A 25,378-nucleotide genomic window follows, 5' to 3' on the forward strand; every position below is an offset into this window, starting at 1 on the left:
GATTAGTTTTGGTTAAAGAACAGGATCAGAGGCGGGGAGAAGAAAACGAGAGAAGGAAACAGCGGCTGAAGTACGTGCATCTCTGTAGGTAGAAGTCTTTGTAATCTGATTACTTGACAGGCTAAAACTTTTCAGTCAAACGTTTGATTTTAAATATTCTGATTACTTCTACTCGAATATAGGATCAGGGAATATTGTCAGAAAAGACGAGACAACATTAGAATCTCCCACTGAACAGATATCTGAGGTCTTTAAATGAGAGGAGGATGATTAATAAATAAAAAAAGGAATCATTTGCTGTGGTAATTACGCAGCAGATCACAACCCCCCCCTCAGCAAAACACTGATGGCATTCCAGAACTCATTTCTGACTGATGAGGCACCTTTTAATTAAGGCAGCGTGGTTTGTGATATTTGCGTTCACCATGTTAGACAACACGCAGGAATTTGGTGAATGGACGTCAAACACATGCAGAACAACACAGCCTGGAGACTGTGTGTGTGTGTGTGTGTGTGTGTGTGTGTGTGTGTGTGTGTTAGTTCAGCCTGGGACAGTACGACGGGGCCCCCTGCAGATCACACTGGGATGGGAACTGGGACAGACGTCTCAGACATGCATATGAATACATGAGCACAAACACACTTGTGCGGATTGAACCGCCAGAGAGCACACGCAATGATCCACAGGAACACAAAAAACAAAGTGCACACAAAGGAAAATGGTTATACCATACACACACACACACACACACACACACACACACACACACACACACACAAGTAATTCCCACAGAAACTGGGCAACATTCCCAACCGGAACGGGCAGCTCACTGGACTGGAAGACTAACATTAGTCCAGGCGCACTCTGGATTAGATCAATGCTGGGAATCTCACAGTGGGACATAGAGGTGGAGAATGGGAGACAGAGAGACAAGGCGGTTTAAAAGAAATTTAATAAAAAAATAAATAAAAAAGGAGAGCATGGGAGGGAGCAGTGGGAAAAGGAGAGATGTGCTTTAGAGGGAAAAAATGCTGAAAAAAAAACAAAAAACCTTCAATCCAATTAGGTTTAAAAGCCAAAATCTAACTTTTATAGTTTCTTCTCATTTTACAAGGTTACAGATAACACAAAACTATGAGGGTTAAATGGTGAAAATATGTTTCGATTAATCAAAGTGGAGAGTTAGAAAACCTAGGTTATTATAAGAAATAGGGAGTAGTAGTGGGGATGAGTAGAGGTCTAAATGTCACGCTACACAGCTCTGATAGTGCGGATGAGGTAGACAGAGAGAGGAGTCTCCCGGTGTACAAATGAGAAGCTTGAAAGCAAGAACAGATGAAAAGAGGAATGCACTCACTGGACTTGCAGCACACGGTGACACGCAGCTTCATGCATGGCAAAGGAGGTCCTTCTTCTGTGGGTTGAGCTGCAACAAACAGCGAGAGAAGAAGACTTAGACGCTCCGTTTAACCTCTAACCTCCTGAAGGGTTGGTACAGAGATGTTTACGAATGAAAACCTCACATCAAACCCACTCATAACCCCCCAAAAAAAGGGAAAAGTTCAAGGTTCTATCATATTGATATCTTACATTACAACAGTAGTAGGAGACATGTCCCATGTAATGTACTCTTCAACTGTGTTTGTGACATGATAAAAACAATAAAAACAGATACAGCTCTGAAATCCATGCTATCACATCTCATGAAAAACTGATAAATTGATCAATCAGGTCTACTTCTTGTCAGCTTATTGATTTGGCAAAACAAATATGCCTATAAAAATACAGTTAAATGGTTTTTATACCTGAATTATTCACAAACAGCTGCTGACTCAGCAGGGAACCACCACACATGGAGCATATGATGGCTAACAGTCTGCCTCATTTCCTATCTTTGCCTCATAGGATGACGGTGGGGCTACGCTACCAGGCTGGGAGAGTTGAAATGAAGAAAACATTCTGCAATCTTCACATCCCGTATGCCAGGTTTCAAACAAACTACAATAGATCAGACAACATTTCACTGTGCTGACCATAAATGTGAGTTTTAAGATGTGTGTTTCAGCTGGATTTGACCAGTTTTAGTAGTCATGGTCAAGTGCTGTGGAAACCTGAAACCTTGTGTGCACAACAGAGAAGAGAGTGTTGAGTGAAGGAGATTCTACAGTGTGAGAGAGGAGTATTCAAGGATGATTTTAGAGTGGATTCTGTCATTCTATGGTGATGTAATGAAAATGTGCTCTTTCCAAAAGGTTTTGGTTTCTTGTCATGTTTTTCTTTTATCTCTAATTATGTTTTTTACTTTTGTTGTCACCTTAAAAGTTGTGTACTATGTCTTTTTGTTAAATTCCCTCACAGTGAGTTTCTATACCTGCGTTGCCAGGTCGGTACAAAAGTGTTCTTAATTCGTATTTGTTGCATCACATGTTTATCGATCTGTCTTTTGTTAAATTGCAGAGCTATGAGGGATAACGATGCTGTTGTCTCCAACAGTTTGCAGTTAGGGGATGTGGAGGTGTTTCCAGATATGAACCAGGAGTTGGTCAGAGACCCGGTGACCCATCAGTCTGTGGGATCCCAGAGAGGGGCTGAGTCCGGCTCAGACTGAGCCCTGTAATGCCATTAGTGTTTATAATACTATTGTGCTGTTCTCCTGGGCTAATGCCATTATAGTGTCTCCAGTGCTGCAGGCTCATTCAGGGCACAAACCCTCCAGCCAGACATTTGGACCAACTTTACGCCTTATCTTTGATGTGGACAAAACACAATCGCTTCGAGCCCGATGTGGCCGGACTGGGGGAGGAAGACACACATTGTTGCTTTTCTCTGAACTGGCGTGAACGACCACAATGGCTCAGCGTGTGTGCATGTACATACATATGTGTGTGTTGCAGTGTGTGTGGACCCACTCTCTCATGCCCTCACAATGCTCCATTGTCCACTGGATCGCAACAGTAATTTATGTAAAGATTCCTTCTTTCCCTTCATCTCGTTGTCGCTTTTGTTCCTCTCTTTCTTTCTCCAGTGTGGGTTCTTCTCATCCGGCCTATCTCGTTCTTTCCCGCCCCCCCTCCTGCCCTGTGTCCGTCTTTTGCTCTCTCTCTCTCTCCCGCTGTCATTCCTCCATACTCTTCTACCTCCGTCTGCTCCTTCCCCTGCCTTGTTTTCCTCCCTCGCTGTCGTCCTGTATTGATCTCCATTCCTTACATCTACACTCTGCTGTCCCTCCGTCTCTTTGTTGTCACCCTTCCATATGATGCTTTCGCTTTACTCTCATTCTCTGCCTTGCTTCATGTCCTCCCTCTTTGGTAGGACTGACACCACAAGATGTAAAAAGTGAAGGGGAAATAAAAAGATTTTTCAGCTGCTAAGCCACCTTCTGTCTCTCATTCCCTGCCTTTCCTCCCTCGTCTGGTTTGAAATAAATAAGTGAAGGGAGAGGAGCACAGAAGTGAAAAAAAAAACATGACTAAAACTGTGTAACTTACAACAAGAGACATAAGATTAATGTCAGTCAGCATTCATTTATGGCAAAAAAATGAATGTTATAAGTAAACAGTGGTTAAAACAGCCTGCCTTCTCCATCCTATGAAAACATCAGCCTGTCTGGCCGCCTGAGTCCTTCTTACACGCCTGTTGATGCATTCAGATGAACTGAAACATCAAGTACCGGCATAGTTTCAATTTATTGAAACAAATATTCTTGCTTCAATAAAACAGAAATTTCTGTTTGAGAAATAAGAGCTGCTGCAATAAAAGGACCCTTTATTACTGTGAGCTGATGTTCATTTCACAGTTGTTGTCCATCAGTGGAACATTCAGTAGGGTTGAAAAGAAATGAGAATATCTACAGTATGATAATATTGCAGTTTATTGGTACTGTAATCATTAATGAAATGTCCTTGTAAAAAAAATAAAAAAAAATAAAAAAGAGTCCAGGATGGAGTTATCCCAAGGACAGTTTCAAGCGTGCTTTGATTTCAGTTTTTTTTGTTATGAATATAGATTTTTTTAATTGCTTCTTTAAATACTCTTAAGCACATGAAAAAAAAAAGACAATTTAAAAAAAGATTCAAATGATTCCAAACAACACACCTCAGGTATTTTATTTTGTATTAAATTAGCCTGAAATACTGAACACTCCAAACCAAAGGAGCATTTCATTTCACCCGTCGAAATGGCTCTTGTTTATTTTTTCTGAAGAAACTAATCATTTTGAAAATTAAAAATAAATCAATAAATCCACAAAAAGCTTAAAATTCCCATTACATCAAAAGACAACTCTTAAATACAAGGAAGATGTATAAATCATTTTTTGTGGAATACACATTGTATGGCGCGGCGCCCTGAAAACTCACATTTGAGACAAATCTCACACGTAGATCAGTCAGTATAACCACAGAAAAAATAAATAATCAAACTAGATACCAAAAGGCTCCCGCATTTGGTTTATGTGTGACAGAAATTTGTTGAAAAATGTAGAAAAGCAAGGAAACAGAATAAAAGTCCCAGAATGAGCTTAAATCTAATTTATAACTATGAAAACAAAGACAATTAAAATGACAAAAATCCTATTTCCTGTTATAATTGGCATATGTACAGTACAAAAGTTTAATTAAAAACTTTTACCCTGGAAACTAAATGAACGAACAGATGAAGGACATAAATTAAGCATATTCCTATGTGACCCTCTACTTAATTCACAATTGGGGGGGTGAGTCATGAATACCTGTAGAAAAGAGTCTACAGCTAAATACATGAGTCAAGATAACACGCAGAACACGCATGCGTCCAATGAAAAGTATGTAAGTAATCAGATTATCCTCAATTTTTTTTATGGTTTTGTACAATTGCTTATTTAAAAATGAAAACAAACACTTTGATATTTCACACACACACACACACACACACACACACACACACACACACACACACACACCTACTCACAGCTGTAGTAGTAGTTGCGCCCTGGCAGAAACTCAAACCCCAGCGAGAACGGGGTGAACCTCTGAATCTTTTCAGAGAAGCGAACCGGTCCGTAGGGAGCGTGGGGGGTGTTGCACTCCCACCGCTTTATGGCCCCTCTGGTCTCCACACAGCCTTGGAAGGACTCTCCTACCAGGTAGAGGGCCAGCTTCTCTGGAGGCCCAGCGCTGTGGGCGCCTTTGTCGGGGTAGTGTGGGCAGTAGATGTCCAGGTAATCGTTCAGATTCACCTGGATGGACAGATCTCCTGCTGTTAATCTGGAAGGGAGAATAATGACAGCATGAATATTTCATGTCATGATTCCACAGAGCAATACATGACTCAAGGGGAAAGGGAGGTAATGATTAAGCGCAGAGGAGAATGTGGAGAGTTCATCAATATTACATATAATGAAAACACAGAAATGAAACCAAGCTGCACAGTTCTTAAAGTAGGTTTGAAAATGTAATGTTTCACTATGACATCAGTCCAATTTTACTTTGGGTACTGACACAGGAGCTCTGTTGTGCAACAGATACAGTATGAAGAACGGCACACGTTAATTAAGACTATTGAGTGGAGTTCAATATCGGATAACGTTGATTCCCGCTGCTCTCCCGTCCGCCTCCACACAGACACACACACACACACACACACACACACACACACACACACACACACACACACACACACACACTGCAGACACACACTGGCATCAAACTTTGGCAGACGTTGATGCAAATGCACGACCACGTCTTCAGTCAAGGTTGACTGGCTCTGGGCGTAAAAACAACTCCGGACAAGGCAGCATCATTAGAACAGAAGAGATGCATAATGCATGCTGCCTTAGACTGTCAGCTACAGTAAAGTCAGCCACGTACAAACTAATGTGAAGGAAAAGGAGATGGAACAGAGATTAAGGGATGTATGTGAGGCAAGCATAAGGCTGTGCATGAATCAAATGTCAAAAGGAGATGATAAGTGAGGAGAAAAATGTGACAAATCCAGCAAAGCACCGATGGAGAATGATATAAGATGGGGCCCAAATGAAGACGGGATGAAAAGAGCACGTTGGAGCAGGGAGGTGAAATTAAAAGAAAACGAATAAGAAAGGCAAAAAAATGAGGGTAGTTGTATGAACAGGTGAAAAGAGCAGCGTAAAGAGAAAAGAAAGTGTTTTAATTAGCAACCCCAGAGATTCTGAGTGTACACACACACACACACACACACACATACACACAGGAACAATGGAGGAGATGGTCTTTAATTGGCCATTTCCTCACACCGAGTGCAGGAGAAAATGAAGAGGGGCAGGATGCTCCGTGGGTTGAGGGTTCAGGTCCATCAGAACGAGTCTTTATATAGGGGTGACAGAGCGGAGGGAAGAGGAAGACGATGCTGGGAGTCAGTGAAGGGGAACATGGAAGAGGAAGAAAGAGTGGAATGGGGGAGGTGGTCAACAGCGGGGAAGTCTCAGGTTAAGTAGACAGAAAGAAAAGAGTAGAAGGGTAAATGAGAGGAAGAATGCAGAGAGTAGAGAGAAAGGAGGAAGAGGGGGAAAGGAAGCTAGTCTGCAGAAAAAGAAAAAACAAGGGAAGAGACGACAAACCAGAAAAAGAAAGCTGACTTTGTGTTAGCATTGAACCTAAATGTCGAGTGTGTTGGTGTGTATGGATGTGTGTGTGTGGTGAGAATGCAGGTGTCAACAGAGCTGCTCCCTGCTCAATAGTTAGCATACATAATTGGCGATTTATCAGTAGGATAGGACAACATCGATCACGACACACACCCTTCCCTGATCAATATCCCTCCTGCACATGCGTGTACATGTGTGTGTTCGCACGTGACAGCTCTATTACCTGTGTGCTGTAATTACAGGCAGAGAAAGATGCGTCACAGTCTGGTTAATATGTGGAAGTGTGTGTGTGTTAGCCTTGGGTATTGCAGTGAGTTTTTGTGCAATAATATTGTAATTGAGGTGTATTACAACATACTGAAACATTTATTTTTTGAATGCACATAAAATTAATAAAATCCATAATTTTTTAAAAACATGTTCATCATTGTTTTACACAGGTAAACAAAGATAGCTGGATTAGAAGGAACTTCCATCCATCTCCCCGTAGACGAGATCACCGTCACCTTATCGTCTTCAGCCACCTATCTGCCTTTGGGGTCACAGGTTTGCTGGAGCCTATCCCAGCTTACTATGGGTGAAAGGCAGGGTACACCCCGTATGCTTTGCCAGCACATTATGGGCCCATACAGAAACAACCATTGACATTTGTTTACATCTACTTGGGTCTTATTGTACATACATGCTGTTATTATTTTGACTATTGTTTCCTGTTGGGTATCACATGTTTGTGTGTCAGTAATAGCAGACCTTTGCTGTGTCAGCATTCTGCCCCTTATTATATAAATCTTTCACCTCAGATGCCCTCAGCTCTGTTCTGCTCAAGTCTTGTCTCCCCTTCAAACCCTAAATTTGCATTTTTCCTCACCTCGTCTCTCTGCTGGATCCCCTCCCTCATTTTTCCTCATTTTGGATGACATGCTCTTATTCTCAAATTAGTTTCAGAGGGTGCAGCTATTCTTGCTCACTCCCCTATTTCTGACTCCTCTCTATCCTACATCACCCTCCCTCCTTCCACAAGACTCCAACCTCGGCCTGCGCCACATGTACTTCAGCAATTACAGAGACGGTGTGCTCTACTGATGTCAAACTGTCAGCCCTCTGTCTATGCTCTTCCATTCCCTCCTTTCCCCTCTCTGGCCCTGGTAGGCCTGGGTACGCCCTAATTACATTCGGCATCATCCACTCCTGCCAACTGCCATGCAACAGAGTGTTGACAGCAAAGGGGCATCATGGGAGCACTAGAGAGCTGTGGGTGTCAAAGAACAGAGAGCTAGAGCAGCCAATCATCAGGGGAGTCCTCTGGAAACGAAAGGAGAGGATTGGTTTGGTCCCATGCTGGGGAAGAGGGACGAGGGCAAAGACATACAAACACACTACCATCCACACGTGCAAGACACACACTCACACACACACACAAGAAAGACATGAAAGTACATCAGGAGAATAAAACATGCACCATCCCTCCTGCCAGAGGGTGATCCGTGACACCCTTCTGAGGACTGGAGCAGGCTCTCGGTTCATAACGTAAAATGTCAACGAGGAGCAAACTCATAACATACTGGGCTCGTCGCTGGGAAGCCTGAAAAGGCTAACATTCATCTTTTTTTTATACATACAACATCACATTCCAAAATGTAATAAAATTCATTTCCCCCCGAGAAATATGTCCCATTTAAATCTGTACATGCACATTCATGTATATTCACGAGTGCGCATATGAATGTGTGTGTGTACTGATGTAATGAATTGCAGGGGTTTGAGTGGCACAGAGACCTTTGATCCTTTTAAATGAGAGACTAATTAAAGGCACTACAATCCCACAACACGGCTTCAAGAACACAGAAAGGATACTTGGTCACAAACATGCAGACACACTAATGCTACTAAATACTCTTACTGCGCGCACACAACTTGGGATGAAAATATTCTACAATGAAAACACTGATAAGCTTAAATTGTGTTGTGCATCCCAAATGAGCCCTGAAGATGTCTACTGTAGATATTTTCATTTTAATAAACACTTGTGTGTTTGTGTGCGTTTCATTTTTCTGCTGCCTCCTTGTAGTAACAATGGGTGGCCTAAGGAATCGGGGGAGCTTCGGTTCTTCCGTGGTCAGTTGCAGCAGGATGATCGCTAAACGTGGCTGCTATGGTGACTGGGCACAGCGGGTGGTCACTGGCAAGGTCTAGCGTGACACAGCTTAGCAGTTGTGGTGGTTGCTTTAATAACACGGAGGGTGATGAAGGAGGATCTGTGGGGTTCTCTGAGTGTTGCTATAACTTAGATTATGGCAGAATACTTCTTTACTTGCACACTTTCTTGCTTTCGCTTCTATCTATTTTGTACTGATTTGTGGTGTGACTTGTATATGCTGCTGAGACAAGGAAATTTCCCCCTTAGAATGAATAAACTTTTCATGTTATCAGACAGAACAAACAGAATTTTTTTAATTATGAGTTTTTGTCATGTGGAGTTGGTGTGGCTGCACAAAAGGAAATCAGCTTTGTTAAATGAATCAAGCGAATACGTCCATCGAGGAGATTGGCTGATCAATTTGTCTTGTCTGTCTTGCTGGCATCTGATTTACACCAAAAACTACTCCATAAACTGTCATGAAACTGATGGAAATATTCAACATAAAATTGGAAATGCCCCAGATAAATACTGCAGGTCTCTGAATAACGTCCTAGATTGAGAACCTTTGGTGGATAAAAGCAGATTTCAGAAGGCAAAAACAATTTTTTTTGAGGGAAATAATTTAAGCAAAGCTTGAGAGACACTCTAACGCATTTGAAGGAAGGTGCTAAGGGTCAGACTGGGAGGAAAGAGAAAACAAGCAGAACTACCGAGAGGGAAAAGTCTGCCTTTACAGCCTCCAATGCTACAAAGTGACCTTGTGCTACACAGGCCATCCCATCCACTGAGGAAGAAAGAAAATGTGAGTCAAAGACAGACTTGATCTCCAGCATTTGCATGGCTCAAACATTTTTCTTCCACATTTCATCTATCCTACTCAATCGTTCTGTGTTTGTGGATGTAAAATGAAGCACCCCCCACAATTCCCCAACCACTATCTCTATTAGCTGTCTACAAAAAGCCATGCTGCGTCTGGAGCTCAAACACCAATGTTGTGTCTAACCTGGTGCTTACTCCCGCCAATAGGCACAAACAAGGACTTCACCCCCTGCCACCAACCATCTGGCTCCCCCACCCGTCCGTCTGCCCAGCTGGCTCAAAAATCCCTTTTATCACCCCCTTCAACCTCACCCCCTCAAGCCTACAGTCTCAGTGTCTTCACAGTGGGGCCCAAGATGGCGATAAAGTTGTCTCTGCATAGAGGAAAGGTGACTGAAGGGGAGCAAGCTGTTGCTCTTATCCACGCCTTCCTGTTTGGTATGCCAAAGCGTGTGTGTGTGTGTGTGTGTGCGTGCTTCCTACAAGGTCAGCAGGAAGTCGATCGCTACTCTACAACAGACGTTTGTTTTCATTTTTATTTAAATGTAGATGGTATGTGAACTTTCTTGTCTTTTTATCCTCTGCCATCTCCACCCACGTAAGTCTGTGGTTTTTCTTGACAAGCGAGTCCTAAACTCACACACACACACCACGTGAAAATGCATTAGAATCTGAGTAACTTATTATCTTCCTGGACAAACTCCAGGCTTCTGTCCTCATTAGGGCAGAAAAATACAAACACAAGTTCACACACACACACACACATTACAGTATTTTTTAAATGTATTGTACATATATATAAACTATAGGCATGACTAAGGAGCATCACTGCTGGTTGAGGGTATCTGTGTAAGACATAGATGAAGGGATTGGTTGTACTTTTGTTTTGTAGGCTTCATTGAATAAGCAAAATACGCAGGGCATTCAAACTGTGCAGATCAGCAGGTTTCCGCATGGACATCAACATTCTCCATACATATGGACACAAACACACACTGCTTTGGGTCCTGAAGGAACCCTAACCTTCTGTAAAGTCAGACCCTATATTTGCTGTCTGTTACGGCGTGGGTATTCCATTGTGTGTCCATTCTGTGGGACTCAGCAACACAACAGAATATGTAGCTATGAGAAAATTGAAGGATTTGGGCCCACAGGACCCATCAGTACCAAAACCAATCCATCGAAACTATCTTGATGTAGCAGCAGGTCTGCACATGTCGTACCCCTGTGTGGCAGAGCTCCATCATGTGTGGTCTCTGATTCTATAAAGAGCTTTTCCAGTAACATCTCTGGGGAGCAGGAAATTACTGTCCACAATATAAATGGACAGGAGTGTACTGGTGCAGTCTCTGGCTCGTTTAGAGTTCAAATCATCTGACAAAAAAAACTTCTGGATGCCAAATTGCCACCCTGCCGTGCCCACCAGTACGGCAGCAGTTAAAAGTGTCACCTCACTTGACTCCTTCACCTGCTCTGCCCGGAGGTGGCCGCATTTGAGAAGTGTGATGAAAAAAAAAACAAAAACGGCACAAAAAGACGACTTTCAGCTCCCAAAACGGGAAGAATGACGGGGAAAGTGTACAGCGAAGAGTACACGGGCGTGAGAGGAGTGCACGTACAATGACGAGTGTATGAAGGGGTAAATAAGGTCAGACATACCGTTGCCAGGACGACAACCAACCCAGAGCTGGGATTGGAGCCAAGCCAACGCTCCACCCATCCTTCGTTCCATCCATTTTTTACCCTGCATCTCATTGCAGAACAGCCCAAAACTAAAGAGTGATGCAGGTTCTCCATGTTTCTCAGTTTAACAGGAGCTGCAGCGCAAATGCAAGGCTCGTCGGTACAGGTGCCATGTTGGGATACACAACCCTGAATGAAGCTACAGTACCTCAGACAATGACAGGACAGATGGGGGGTGGGGTGGGGGTTGGGGGCAGACAGCTATGATGGGTGGACACAAAGAACCATGACTCAAACTCTTCAGCATATCCATCAAACGTGCAGCAGCAGCGAGGCAGCTGGGCTGATTCACTGTGTCAACATCATTCGTCTCATGTTTATGGACTAACTTTGCTGTTTGGACCCGTCAGTGTGAGCAGATAAGACTTGCTTAAGAGAGATTAATGGTAGCCTTCAACAAATCCCACTTACACAAAGGTGACCAACCATCATGTACAACCCACTAATGGGACGGGGGGCAGGGTGTTTTTTCAAAGTGTTTATTTTGAGGATTATTAAATTCTAGAATAATAACTATCATGTGTGGTTTAAAGATTCAATTAGTTAGTTATAGGAAAATATTCTTCATCAAGCACAAATTTTTTTTCAACTTTTTATTTGGATTTACAGCTTGACTTTTACACCTTAATGCTTCACACATGATTGGCATTTAGGTTATTATTGAGATAAAACAAGCACTTTCAAGAAACAAGCTTGGCTCTTTCAACATTTGACATTTTACACACCAAACAATTCAGATAAGCAGACTGATCATGAAAATAAATGTTAGTTGCAACAATAAATTGGTGAGTTTTATCTTGTCATTGCGGATTCTCTTTTAAGTGCAGCTTGTCTTTGTATGAATCAGGTTTTATTTTGTTTCCCCCTTCAAATTGTAAAAAGTGTTTTTCTTCTTGTATATAAAAAAAAAATCACCCTGAAGCAGCTTTTGCCAGATTTTAGATTTAGCAAATGCTGCTAAATGGTATTCATCTAAAAAAACAAGCTGTACATGTAGGAATGTTTGCACTTGCTTTCTGCACAGGATGATGTAATCCTTTAAAATTCACAATAAACACCATTGAACAACTTTAATGCTTAGTTCTTGATTTCTTTAAAAAAAAAAAAGAAAAGCTGATCACTTTTTTATAGTGGAGCTCACCTTCATCTATTATATTATCTTTACTTATCTACACTCATCTGTGGCTCAGGTCTTTCAGCAAGGCCCACCTGTGTAAGTGGGTTAAGGAGAACATGCCAGCAACAGCCCTTAAAAACACACACACACAGACACGCACATCTACTCAGATACACTCTTCATATAGTAAAAAGGGTGCACAAGAAGCAAATACACCAATAAATCAGACCTGGCTCTAAGAATCCATCATTTAGTAAGTGGGTCACACTTCTGATGCCGTAGACACTCTGTTTTCGTCTCTTTCTCTGTTCTGAAGGTCAACACTGGATAGGCAGCATGCACCATTCATCTCAGGTGTACATCCCTTCTAGCTTTCCTTCTCTGTCCGATTATAAGGTCAGGCAGTCCGTCAGTCAGTCACGGTTGAAGATGTCAAGGAAAACTGACCTAATACGTCCAGCAGGTCTGAATTATTTAAACAGAGTTGGGGCAGACGGAGGGGAAAAAAGGAGTAAATAGAGTGATCTGACCCCTCTGGTCCCTCAGACTGTTGATGAAGTCATTTAAAAACTGATATACAGTACTCAGTTTATTCTCCAGAACGCCACATTTCCTCCCCCGTCAGCATACCTAAATCTTCTCATCCTCTCTTCCCTCCATTGCTTCTTCCACTGCTGTTGCAGTGCACTTCACTCCTCCAACCTCCCCCCCCCCCCCCACTCTGTTTATCTAAGCACTTTCACGGTCACTGCTTTGGAATCCCAGGAGTCTAAACTGGCCTCTTCATACTCTCCCCCTAATAGCCGATCTATGACTCTCTCTCCTGCTCCATCTTTCTCCGTCACATCGGTTAACATTCATATCACTCTGTGCATCGGGGGTATAGAAGGTCCTCCTTATTCCCCCCCAAGGCTGCCAGTTTTGTCCACTTCTAGTCACGCAAAGCCCTCTCATGTACCCACACCAGGGGTAGTGATACTCACACTATCTCACACCAACTTCCTAAAATGAAAAAAGGATAACATTTTAATTTACACACTCAAACCTGTCCAGATGGCATCAAGGCTACCAAATATGTGTTATTTACAAGTTAATTATGCATCACCAGGATATTATATTATAAATTGCTTTGCAATATATATATATATATATAAAAAAGGAGGGAGGAGGAGGAGGAAAAAAACAGGCATTTAGGAGCAAAGAGGAAGGAAATTTCGAGGGTCAAGAGGAGAGGTGCAGACAGCAGCCTTGCATAGTGCTAACAACAGTCAGCCACTAGACTGGGATTAACTGATTAATTTGGGATTTAAAATGACTGGTCGCTACTTAAAGTCCTGACCCACAATAACCCAAAACCACCAGATTAACAGGAACACCCTGGGTGTTTTTTCCTGATAGTAAGTCCCCTGTAAATCTGCTGCAAAGCAAGCAAATAAACACAAAAAGCTCACTTGTACATGCATTTAGGACCTACCTTTGATGAAGAAAAACACTGCTGACAACAAGTTTCAGTTCTGAAAGGAAATCCATCATACCCTCACATGTATGTAAAAATTGTGAGTAAGGGATTTTCTCAGTTTCATGACGAGACATTTGTTACCGGGTGTATTTTTACGAGAACACAGATTAATTCCACAGTCACAAACGCAGAGCGTCTGCTGGTGTTTTGAGAAGCACACAGCGTACAAGAACTCCATTTAAAACTGAATAGAAGAGCAATGAGATTCATAGAGTTCTGCTGCTACAAGGCCACAGCTATGGAGATTGGAGACAAGGCTATTTCCCCTCTTCCATTCAGAAAAAAATATAACAAACAAAAACAAACAAAAGAAAAAACCCAGCACCACCACTCTGGATGGCTTCAGACTGTGAATCACAACAGTTGGATAATTCCTGATGAACAGCGTGACACATTAAAAAAAAAACAAAAAATCTGTTTAACCGAGCAATGATAAACCATTATTTTCATAATGTATTCATCTGTTTATTTTAAATTGTTTTGGTCATGATGTAAAAAAACCTGACATATACTTGTTATACATTTCTGTCAACAAATTACTTGTTATGTCTAAGCATAAAGAAACAGAAAATTTTATAATTACGAAGCCAAAACAAGTCAATATTTATTGCTTTGGGTTGAGAAAAAAAAAATCACTGAAATTATGAATAAACATAGTGTGGAACAAATGTTCTTTCCTTATGACTGTAATACCACAATGGCACCTAAACCCCACCAGCTTGACAGATTCCTTTAATTTAATCAGGCCTTATCCACAATCCCTTCAACCATGAGTAACATTACGGCTAATAGGTTTATATCAGTCATTTAACTCTTGAGGACACAGATTTTTAATTGGGTCTACACCTAATTGCACAAACCCATTTTCACCTATACTCTAGTTTCCATTGCTAGCATGGAAATAAAGAAAATGTTGAAAAAAGCCATCTTGTAGTGCTGAAGGAAAAGTTTCATGGCAATCTGTTTAGTAACGTTTGTGTAATTCTGGTGATAGATGGACACAAGTGAAAATAAACACCTTGGTAGAGGTAAAAGAAAAAAAATGCTTGATTTGATTGACAATTCAATAAAATGGCCTTTAGGAACTATGGATTTATTGTTGATGTCCAAAATTTAACCCTGCATACTTATGTGTCAGCTGCATGTTGCTGCAACAGACATTACAAGCAACCTGAGTAGCCTACAAAAGCAATAACATATGTGCTGTACTGAGATAGATAGATAGATAGATACTTTATTAATCCCGGAGGAAATTGTATATATATATATAGCAGAGGGTAAACAGACACCACTCATCAAACTGCATCAGCTGATTAAAGAAATTCTAAAGTAAAAAAAAGAAGAAAAAAAAAGAGAGTCCACATTCTCTCTAACTCATAAAAGATTTGATTGGAACAAAATTTTGAGAAAAGAGGTCGGAAGGACAGAAAAAAGAACAAGCATGTAGAGAGAAAAAATAGCAGGCAGAGTACCAGGAGACAGGGATCCAGCTGTGCATTACTGCACACCCAAACATCATGTGGTAGTGGTTAATGCGAGAAAAAAAACCACACACACACACATCATTTCAGCCCCAAAGAAATCTAAGAGGTGCAAGAATGTTTGAATAAGTGCACAACACTACATTCCATTCATACTTTCTCCATTCATATCTGTTTTTCCGCCCAGGTAAAGACTGCCTTCTGTAATTCTCTAACACGCATAACCAAAACATAGTACACACACACACACACACACGGCAGTGTCAGTTGTAAATGGGCTGTAATTCCTACTGGGGCTCTCCCCAGAGTCTGAAGCCTCTCTGTGTGAATGTGCATAGACTCAGGGTGGTGGTAGTATTGGTTGTGTGTGTGTGTGTGTGTACCACACCTCTATATAAGCCTGCGTCACAGAGTGCATGTGTGTGAGCCCCTGTGTGTGTCAATGTGGAGGGTGGGGGCTGCTCCTCACGCCTGCTTGTGACAGTAATAGTAATACCTGCTGACATCCTTTCTTGCCTCTCTCACTCACTCCCAATCACCATCCCTCGGGGGCCTTCCAGAGCTGTTTTGGGAGTTGAAATCTGTTGACTCTTTCCTGCCATCCACTCCTCCGTGCATTCTCTGTCCCATGCTCCCACCAATGCAGGTCTGATGTTTTTACAATCTCTAGTGGCTTACATGAAAAAAAAAGAGAGGGACTATGTGTGTGCGTGTGTGTGTATGCCGGCCCAAAAGGAAGCAGAGGAGAGGAATGTGTGAGTTTCACACCACTGGGGGCTGGAAACTAGGCTGTGCTGCCATACTTGTGGGAGGCAATGCCAAAATAATATTTATTTTTCTCCCGCATGGAGAAATATCCTAAAATCACACACATTTGTCATGTGATCTATTTCCTACGGCATCCACAAAGCACAGGATGAAAGGTGTTTTTATGAAAGGATATTGCAGAAGAAATTCTTTATTTTTTTATAACTAATGTGATCAGAAGAATCACTTATAAGAAGGTTCCATAAAAGTAAACACCTCCTAAACACACAAACACTCACACCCCTTCAAGCATTTTTATAACTTTTGTTGTGTTGAGACAGTGTTGATGAAATTTCCTTTTTAGCAGGTTTATTAGTTCATAAAGTTTGTTCTGGTATGAAGATGACCACTTCTCATTTCTCCTATGGCTTCTGGATACACATTAGGGCACAAAACACACAGTGTGCTGCAGCAGGTACACAAAAACCCGTGTGTGATTTCAGAAACAACAACTGGAAAGACACTACATAGAGAACAAGACAAAAAAAAACCATTTAATTCATGCAAACTCTTGTCTGAATTCCAATACGACACACAAAATCAAAATATTAGCCCGAAGGGTTTTGTTTGAGTAAAAAGTAAAAAAAAGTCTATATCCAGATTTAGAAATCCACAATTTTTTAATAATAATTTGTGGCTCATTGGCACAAATTCCATGGTAATCTGGCAAATCATTTAGATGTGGAGATTCTTTTAGTGTTCATAGAAATAGGAAAGGAATTCCTCTATTCACCCTTTTATCTAGACCCACAACATGTCCAACCCGTTCAACTAATGCCTTTAAAATCCATTAATACATCATTAAAGGAAAAATTTAAATGGTAAATGTCTTTTAATGCTAAGAAGTGAAAAAAATCCTGAGCACTTTATCTGGATCTGCTCCAAAGTTTAAATAGTTCTTGTTTTGTGTCCCCAACCCTCCCATGAAGTTTGAAGAAAGTCCATCAAGCAGTCTTTGTGTAATCTTGCCAACAGTCAAACAAACACACCAATGTTGGTGAGAGCATTACTTCATTGGTGAGGTAATGACTTGTGAGGAGAAAGGTCAAACAGAGAAAATTACAAGAGTAAAACCTTGGACATTTGCAGTGAATTCATCCTCTCTTTATAATGTAGGGATTTTTCAATTTCTCCTATTGAGTGCAGTCTGCAACAGGATATGTATGGTTTTATTTGAAAGCCTCCCGAGTTCGTTTCTATGTTAGAATGCCAATTTATTTTCCATTTCAGAGGTATGTGAACGTCTGTCATATTTCCCTCAAAAAGAAAATTATTCAAAGCTTGTGCTTGGTAGTTTTTTTTAAAGAACTTTACGACTTGAGAAATTGGAAAAATTAACTACTGTACTTGGTATGTTGAGAATTAATATAAAATAATTGATATGTTTTGATATTTAACTACCCAATAATGAATATTAAACATGAAAAATATGTCACACGGACACTTTCCTTAACACCATCTGTCAATATGTGACCCGTGACCTACTGCTCTGATTGGCAACATAACTGCACACAAGTTATGTTCCTTGCATCAAGTGCATATCTGGCTTATTTGTGGAAACAGTTATTATGAACACCTTTCTGGCAGTGAAGAGCTCCTTTACCCGCCAGAACACAGGAAAATAATCACTCACCAAGGCTCGTATGAACATGTTTTACAGGTTCATGCAAATGACACATGTAGGTGTGTGAACAAAGTGATTCTACGCTGGCTTCATCCCATTTGTTGAGAAGAAATCTTCAAGCCAAGATGTGTGGAGAAAAAGAACTGAAGAAGCTATCATCCAAAGCGGCTATGAAGATGTGAACGATGATGGTGGACGCGTCTCGCCCTCCTCCTGGCAGCGAGGGCCGTGTTCGGTGTAATCATCCAGGTTTCTGCCCCAGCTTTTTGCTGCCCAGGTCAATACTAATTCAATTTCTGTCTCAGGGAATTCCCAGGTTGCCCTTTGGCAGGATTTCTGAACAGAGTGAAGAACATTGTGCGAGGTGATATGTACTTGAGAGTGTGCTTCTGTTCCTTTCTGTGCACTTACGAGCCAGATCGTGTGTTGTACACACTGGCTAAACAACAAGCAGATTGTGCGATTCCAGTGAAGCTTAAATTGATAATGTTTCCCACATTTTTTGCTTTTATATATTCTCACACCGCAGCCTAATTGCTGTTTTGTATGTCAAACAAATAAACAGTTGGTCCGACACCTACAGCACTGCCAGCTCTTTGTGCGTCGTGAATGTAGGAATGCGCGCACCAACAGGCCTCTTCACACTCGTACGACATCGGCATCATGTGCCAAAGCCAGGCTATGCTGTGCCAAATGAGCACCAGACTGCACTGAACCTCATTTCATTCCACAGTTGTTCCACACCACATTCATACAATGCAACTTATTACAGCTTAATGGAACCTAATATTGATGTATGTGTGTACACAGGGAAAAAGGGGCAGTAAGGGGGTAGAAAAATGGGAAAGAGATGGGTCCACACATGCAGTCTGGCGATAATGCAAAAAGCCGCTGATAATATCTGGGTGTTAAATTGGTATCGATTGACTAAATATCCTGACCAGGAGGAGAGAGAGCATCCATCCTTTCATGCCTGTACACCAGGTCTGCTCCAACGGCTCCGAGCTGTACTGTGACTATCTGATCCATTTTAATACAAACATCCTCACCGCGAGGCCTCTGCCCAAACCTCATTTTCAACACAGTGTGCTTGACTTTTTGTGTGTGTGTGTGTGTGTGCGTGTGCGTGTGTTGGGCGCATGTGTGTGTGTGTGTATATATATCACTGCAAAGATTACATTTGTTCTGCAACTTTTATGTATGTGTGTAATGGAGATTTGTACACACACACACACACACACATAAAACTGAGACGGTAGATATTAACCTCTACCCAAGATTCACCTCAAAGGCTTCACAAAATGAGGCCATGTAACATTTCTGTGCAAAAGTTGTGATTGCCTAATCCTCCATTTACACGACCCACCTTAAAAACTCCAGGCATCTAAAGGCAATAACATGCCTTTTGACTCCGACAATTAAGTCACACTGAAAATTAAAGATTGGAAACAAAACAATGACCTATTCAGGCAAGGAGCCAGCTCAGGTTGTTATTCTTCCACTGGTTCATACTGCTGTGTGGAACTTTTGAGTCAAAATCCACTTTGGCTACATGTGCTGCACAGAAAAGGTGTAATAAAAAGAAGTAAAACAAACCTTGAATCATGTGCAAAATCACAAATGCAAAACCCTGAAAGCTCTGAGACTGGATGTTCTGCTGCATTTATGGATTTTGTTGATCCAGGATTGAAGTTGATCAAACTCAATCTGTCCTTAAGGAAATTTAAAGAATAAAGAATCCCCATTTTTCTCAAACCAGCAGGCCAGTTCCACACACACACACGCACACACACGTACACACACACACACACACACACACACACACACACACACACACACACACACACACACACACACACACAGCAACAACTGTCAATCCACTTGAAGTACAAATCACTAAAATCTGTGCTTCACATTGCTTTCCAGCAGAGATGAAGACGATCAAGTGTGCACACAGTTAACATCCTCAGTTTACCTCCAGATAATATACTCAATAAAACAAACAAACAGACAAAGCCCATTTAGGGAGACAGATAAGGCAGACAATGGCTCTCACATGGATACCTCTGGATCTACAAACACTGGTGAGCTGCGCGGCAGCGAGCGAGACAATAGGCATAGACTTGGAAAGGGTGAGAGGCATTGACACAGTTAGATGACAGATGACAGAGAGAGACAGGAGAGAGAAAGAACAAGATAGAAGGCAGGAGAGCGGGAAGGAGGGAGAGCGAAGGATTGCTTTGTTAGCAGGACAGGGAATAAAGTGGTAATTACCTCACTGTGGGTTTGTTGATTACAGTTTAGCCAGGTTCTCCATGTTAATCATTTACCAGGGGATGACAAAGATTAGTAGAGAGACGGGGAGGAGAGATCGGGCACACTGTTGAGAAATAGATTCATTTACATGCACAGACACACACACATGGAGGAGGGGGTAGAGGAAGACTGGCCACCTGGTGAAGATATAATAAAAACAAATAAAGAGAAAAGTCTAGAAGTGCAATCATCTCCACTGACAAGATGCAATTACAAACATTGTCTGCTTTCACTTTACAGTGCTGTGTGTGTATGTGTGTCCAGGTATATAATTCAGATTGTGATTTATTTTGGTATTTAAACTATATCATTCATGAGTGCACACACACAGAGGGAAATGAAGCATAAACAGCAGAGATTACACAGAAGACTTATGAAGGGCGCTTTCAATAAAGATACGGTAAACCAATACAAATATTCATCTCCCCACGCACCATTTAAACATGCTCCACTGGGTTGGAGCTCATCCTAAGCCTCTGTTAGAAGAGAAGAGAGTGAAGATTCAGACAGAGAGAGAGAGAGAGAGAGAGAGAGAGAGAGAGAGAGAGAGAGAGAGAGAGAGAGAGAGAGAGAGAGAGAGACAGAGAGAGAGAGAGAGAGAGAGAGAGAGAGAGAGAGAGAGAGAGAGAGATGTCTGGATTGCTTTTAGGATTGGGTGCAAACTTGCGGAATGAGTTGAAAAGACTTTTAAATGACTGTGCAATGAGTCTCTTAATGGTAAAATCTTCAATTAACATCCAGCTAATCCAGCTCTGTGCTAGAAGGAAAAAACAAGGGGAACAGGAAGACTTAGGCCTAACGTTTGTGCTGTGTTCTTGTTGCAACAGGTTTGCCTGCCATGTTGGATAAGAGTGAAAGTGCGAGCAGAGGCGTGAGCCAAGAATGGGTAAGTCAGAGGGCAGGGAAATGGAGTAGCTTATCTAAGGTTCAGGTAAGGGACTCATTCATTCTCGTGAGCAGCCAATATATAGATGGAAAAGCCTCTTAAGCCATTTTGTGCATTCGGTTCTAAAAGTTTTGATACCCTGAGTAACCTTTCTGACAGATCTTGAGTGAATTTATGAGGATGAATTCAGCACAAGAGGCAGACACTGTTGTATCAGCAGAGAGGCTGGTCAACTTATTTGGTCGAACAAGTTTTAAAGCACACTGTGGTGCAAAGGAGGGGGCTTAATATACCAATAAACTAGTCTGAGCTGGCTCCTCTGGGGACACCGAAGGTACACAGTCAGCACACAAACATACACACTCAAGCTTAAAGCACTCTGGTTATAATATTTTACTAACCTTTAACTGCTCCAGGAAGTAAAAAATAATTCCTCCTCTAATAAAGAACTATCGCTCTGAGAGACACAATGTTATAAACTCAAGAACGATCGTAAACCCTGTTCATAAAATCGTAAAAGAGGGCAATGGAACCACCTGAGCTCCATGAAGAAAAATGCGAGGGTATCTGACTCCACCATGTTCGACGCTGACCCCTCAGTCAGTCCATCACTTCTGTTTCAGAGCTCCATTTTTCAGTCTGGGGTATGCTAAATGTGTGCTAGTTCAAGTGTTTCACTGAGCTTTTTGTTACAAGCATATTACCCAGAGAGGAGCAGCCCAACAAGGCCCTTCAGTCTCCACTTCATTGCCTCTGCTTCATTAAAATCATAAATCTACTCGTCGAAGGGACTGTTAAAGCCAGGGAAAGTCTTATGTCATTCGTATTAGAAAGGAGACCATTAGCTCACCAGCTCTGGCTGTGTACAACCTGCTCCTTTAGTGCTACGTGGGTAACGACAACTAGCTCCTCTTCAGCTACATTCCCAGTGTCAGAATTGGTGGGTATAATTAAGGCATGAATAAATCGCTCCCACTGTTCAGGGGAACTTAGCATTAACAGTTTAGTGTTTTTTGCATCACCAATATTTACAAAGTCACCTCAGACAATTGAAACAAACACTACTTACAACAACAAAGCCAATCTGTCACTGCATTTAAATAAAAGCTTGTAGATCATTTAGCAATGTGTTGGCAAACAGATCCACAGTAATTCTAGCATTCATATTTGTTATTCTGGCAACCCAGTGACTGAAAGTCCAAACTTCACTCCTGTTTCATTATCTTATTATTACTCTTCATCTGCCAAACTTTGCCAGCTTTTTTCCTTTCCTACTTGATATTGTCTAGTAACAATTTAATAAAAGATAATGGTAATGTTTGTGTCTTTTAAATCAAAATAATGAGCTGAATGATGATAAATGCTCAGTAGAACCGAGAAGAACAGCAGGCTCATTCTCTGTGGGGTACTGGCGACTGCTTTATATCATATTCTGTTTCTCATCCAGCGATGATGTAAGTATGTCGGCTGGAACAGCCATAGCATATCCAGCAATGCTGTGATTTTGTGATCTTGAGATCCTTCTGTGCCGTGACGATAGGGTGGGATCCTGGAACCTGTGTTGCAGCGTCAAGCCAACAAATACATCGCTCTCCTCTCCCTGTGCTCCTTTTCCTTGCCAAACTGCGCTTACAGGCCTCAGGACAACCTGGCAACCAGGTTGGCAGCTAATAGAAAATATGGTATGGGAAAAAGACTCAGGCTCAACTAATCACCCACCACCAATATCCATTACGGAGCAGTAGAGTGTTGTTAGAGACAAAAGGTGAGACGAAAAGGCAGGGGGAAAAAAAAGAAAAGTAGAGTAGTATGCAACGAGAGAGGTAATGAAGAGTGAGGAGAGGAGAGGAGAGGAGGAATCAGAAAGAGTCCTGGCTGTAAACCCAGAGGATTCCAAACCGGTTGCAGCATCAGGCCTGCGCTGATAGCTTTGTGATTGGGTGGTGTTGCTGATGAGAGTGATTCTCTGCCACAGTGGGTTACCCTCTGCCGCGATGCTGATGGCATTGTGATTGTGTGGTGTTGCAGCCAACTGTGTGGCCCTGCCACAGGCTGTGACCATTCATCCCTGAATCTCTGGGGGAACGGGAAGGTGCTTCCTAATCCTCACAGTGTCCCTGCGCAACATATTTCTGTTGGATCCCAATTACAGAACTGAGTTTAACCGCCTGGACACACGGGATGGAACCTCAGCTGATTCCAATGCAAGATTAATCCTGCAGACATGAGGAAGTAGCCCTGGGGGGAATTATCAGCAGCCATATTTCTGTCAAATGTTGTGGATCCATAAATGTAAAATACTAAAGCAGTCATGGTAAAATAATCATTGCGTCTGAAGGCGATTAAGTGAAAGGCGAGTAACAGTGTTTGCAGGAATCAGGCCTTGTTGGGGGAGAGAGCTGCTAAATAAGCAGGTGAGGGACTGGCAGATGTGTTATTTTGGGCAGTATCCCAACAAGTCCTGTAGATCTTCCAATCACAAACCTTCAATTAGTGCGACTGGAACACCTGGATCAGCAGGTGAGCAGACTCTGCCTCGCTAATGGCCACAATCAGCCCTCAATCACACACACACACACACACACACACACCTTACATTAACCTACCACATATTCACTTGTGCAGAGCAGCACTTCAGCCTTCAATTTAAACCTGCGTCACCTGAATGCTGTCTAGAGCAGTAATCAGAACACTTTAAAGAAACTTTTACCTCAGACTTGATCATTCTATAAGCAGCACAATTACTCACTCTAAAAAGCAGAGGAGAGGTGAAAGCTAGGATTTGACAAGTCAGAATAAATATATTAGAGGAAGGTGAGATCAGGCCTCTCAAATGACAGTGTATATTTCAGTCTGCTAAATAGAACAAAACTTTCTCTCTGAGGGGTTAGTTCAGGTTTGAGGTAATAATACCTGTCCCGCTCTTTAATTATGGGGACACGGACGCGATGTCCCACATAACTGAGATTCTTTAAACCCACTAAAACCTGACTCATTTGATCGGAATCAGTGCGGCTGTTGTGCAATAATATGGCAGTTTTTGCAGCGTGTTCAGACCAGCACGTTTGTTTCTTGCCCTAAGCAGATTTTTCTCACATTTACCGCGCTGAGAAACAACCTCATTAGTCCCGGAAAGGCGCATCATTAAGCTGCACACTTTTCTCACCTTGTGTTTGTTGAATTCCAATACACGACGTGTCTTTTGGCCACAGCAGCTGAGATTACGTTAAAGAGGAAGATCGTAGCTTTCCAGCCGGGGAGCGCTCCCGGGGTCCACGGCAGGGAGCGCATCCTGGAGGCTCTGCGCCCGCTGGGAGCGGCGTGCGCAATCAGGTGAGAAGACCAGGCAGAGGAGCTCGGAGATCGACTTCCTTTTAGCAGCAAACTCCAAATCAAGAACAAACTTCCCAACTTCTATGTCATCTACCGGTGCAGTTACGCATGATGCATTCAGATCAAATGATTCAAGTGGCTCAGAAGCTGTCAAAATTAAACGCAGCACAGGTGTTAGGAACCAAAAGGAGAGAGTTTGCCCATGGTCTGGAGGAAGTTTTTGGACGGAGATCTCCACACTGCTTCACAGAATGAGAGGATAAACCTGAGGTGAAAGGTAGGGCCGTCCAGTAACCGTCAGTTAAAACTATCAGCTGTGCTGGCAGCGCTGGAAGGGCGGAACCCCTTCACATGAGGGCGGTGCCGGCAAACTTTGAACCAATCAAGGCACAAGGGTGTGGCGATGGGCGAGAGCGGAGCCAAGTTAAAGCGTAGTGAGGTGCGCCGACTGGTGTGGAGATTTAACAAAACCCCATCCCTTCTTAACCCCACCACCCACCCCACCAGAGATATGATGGACGTGAAAAATGTAAACATACTGGCTCCATCCTGCAGGAATTCTCCTTTATTCAGTAGGCTACAGAAGTCAGCAAGAAGGCAGGGTCAGCGCAACAAGCGTGTCCCGCTTTTCATTCTCTCTTGTATTTCCAACACTATGCGCCAAGTGTAAATTGGGATTTAGAAGAAAGAAACGTACTATATTCATCTCACTTGGAGAAATTATTTTTTCCACTCATTTACTGATTAAAAAGCTATTTAATCAGTATTTGTGTTTGTATACAGGCCCCTGGAACAGATACAAACACACACTAGAGGGCCCATAAGCATGCAGTATATGCAATGGGAGGTAGAGTGTCAAGCAGCTCCAACCAGCTGTGTCACCAAATGAGCAGCTTGTAGAGGAAGTGCTGCCTTGCTCAGGGGCACCTTCCACTGCCAGCTCACACTCCAAATGTTTCGGCCCACCCGGGTCTTGAGCCGGCGACTTCCG

General features: G+C 42.2%; 1 protein-coding gene across 2 annotated transcripts in view; it reads right to left on the bottom strand.

Moving 5' to 3' along the window:
- si:dkey-246i14.3 (ephrin A4) overlaps nt 1–24,670 on the bottom strand; it is a 30,783-nt gene extending 6,113 nt beyond the window's left edge. For both annotated transcript variants that reach the window (XM_068324118.1, XM_068324117.1), the window contains exons 1-3: nt 24,221–24,670; nt 4,949–5,244; nt 1,359–1,427 (exon numbers count right to left, since the gene is read on the bottom strand). In XM_068324118.1, the coding sequence (XP_068180219.1) occupies nt 1,359–1,427; nt 4,949–5,244; nt 24,221–24,345 (490 nt within the window). In that variant the 5' untranslated portion in view covers nt 24,346–24,670. The remainder of the gene's footprint in view (nt 1–1,358; nt 1,428–4,948; nt 5,245–24,220) is intronic.
- Nucleotides 24,671–25,378: the final 708 nt, after the last annotated feature.

Source organism: Antennarius striatus, chromosome 9 (assembly GCF_040054535.1).
Source record: "Antennarius striatus isolate MH-2024 chromosome 9, ASM4005453v1, whole genome shotgun sequence".
Classification (NCBI taxonomy): Eukaryota; Metazoa; Chordata; class Actinopteri; order Lophiiformes; family Antennariidae; genus Antennarius; species Antennarius striatus.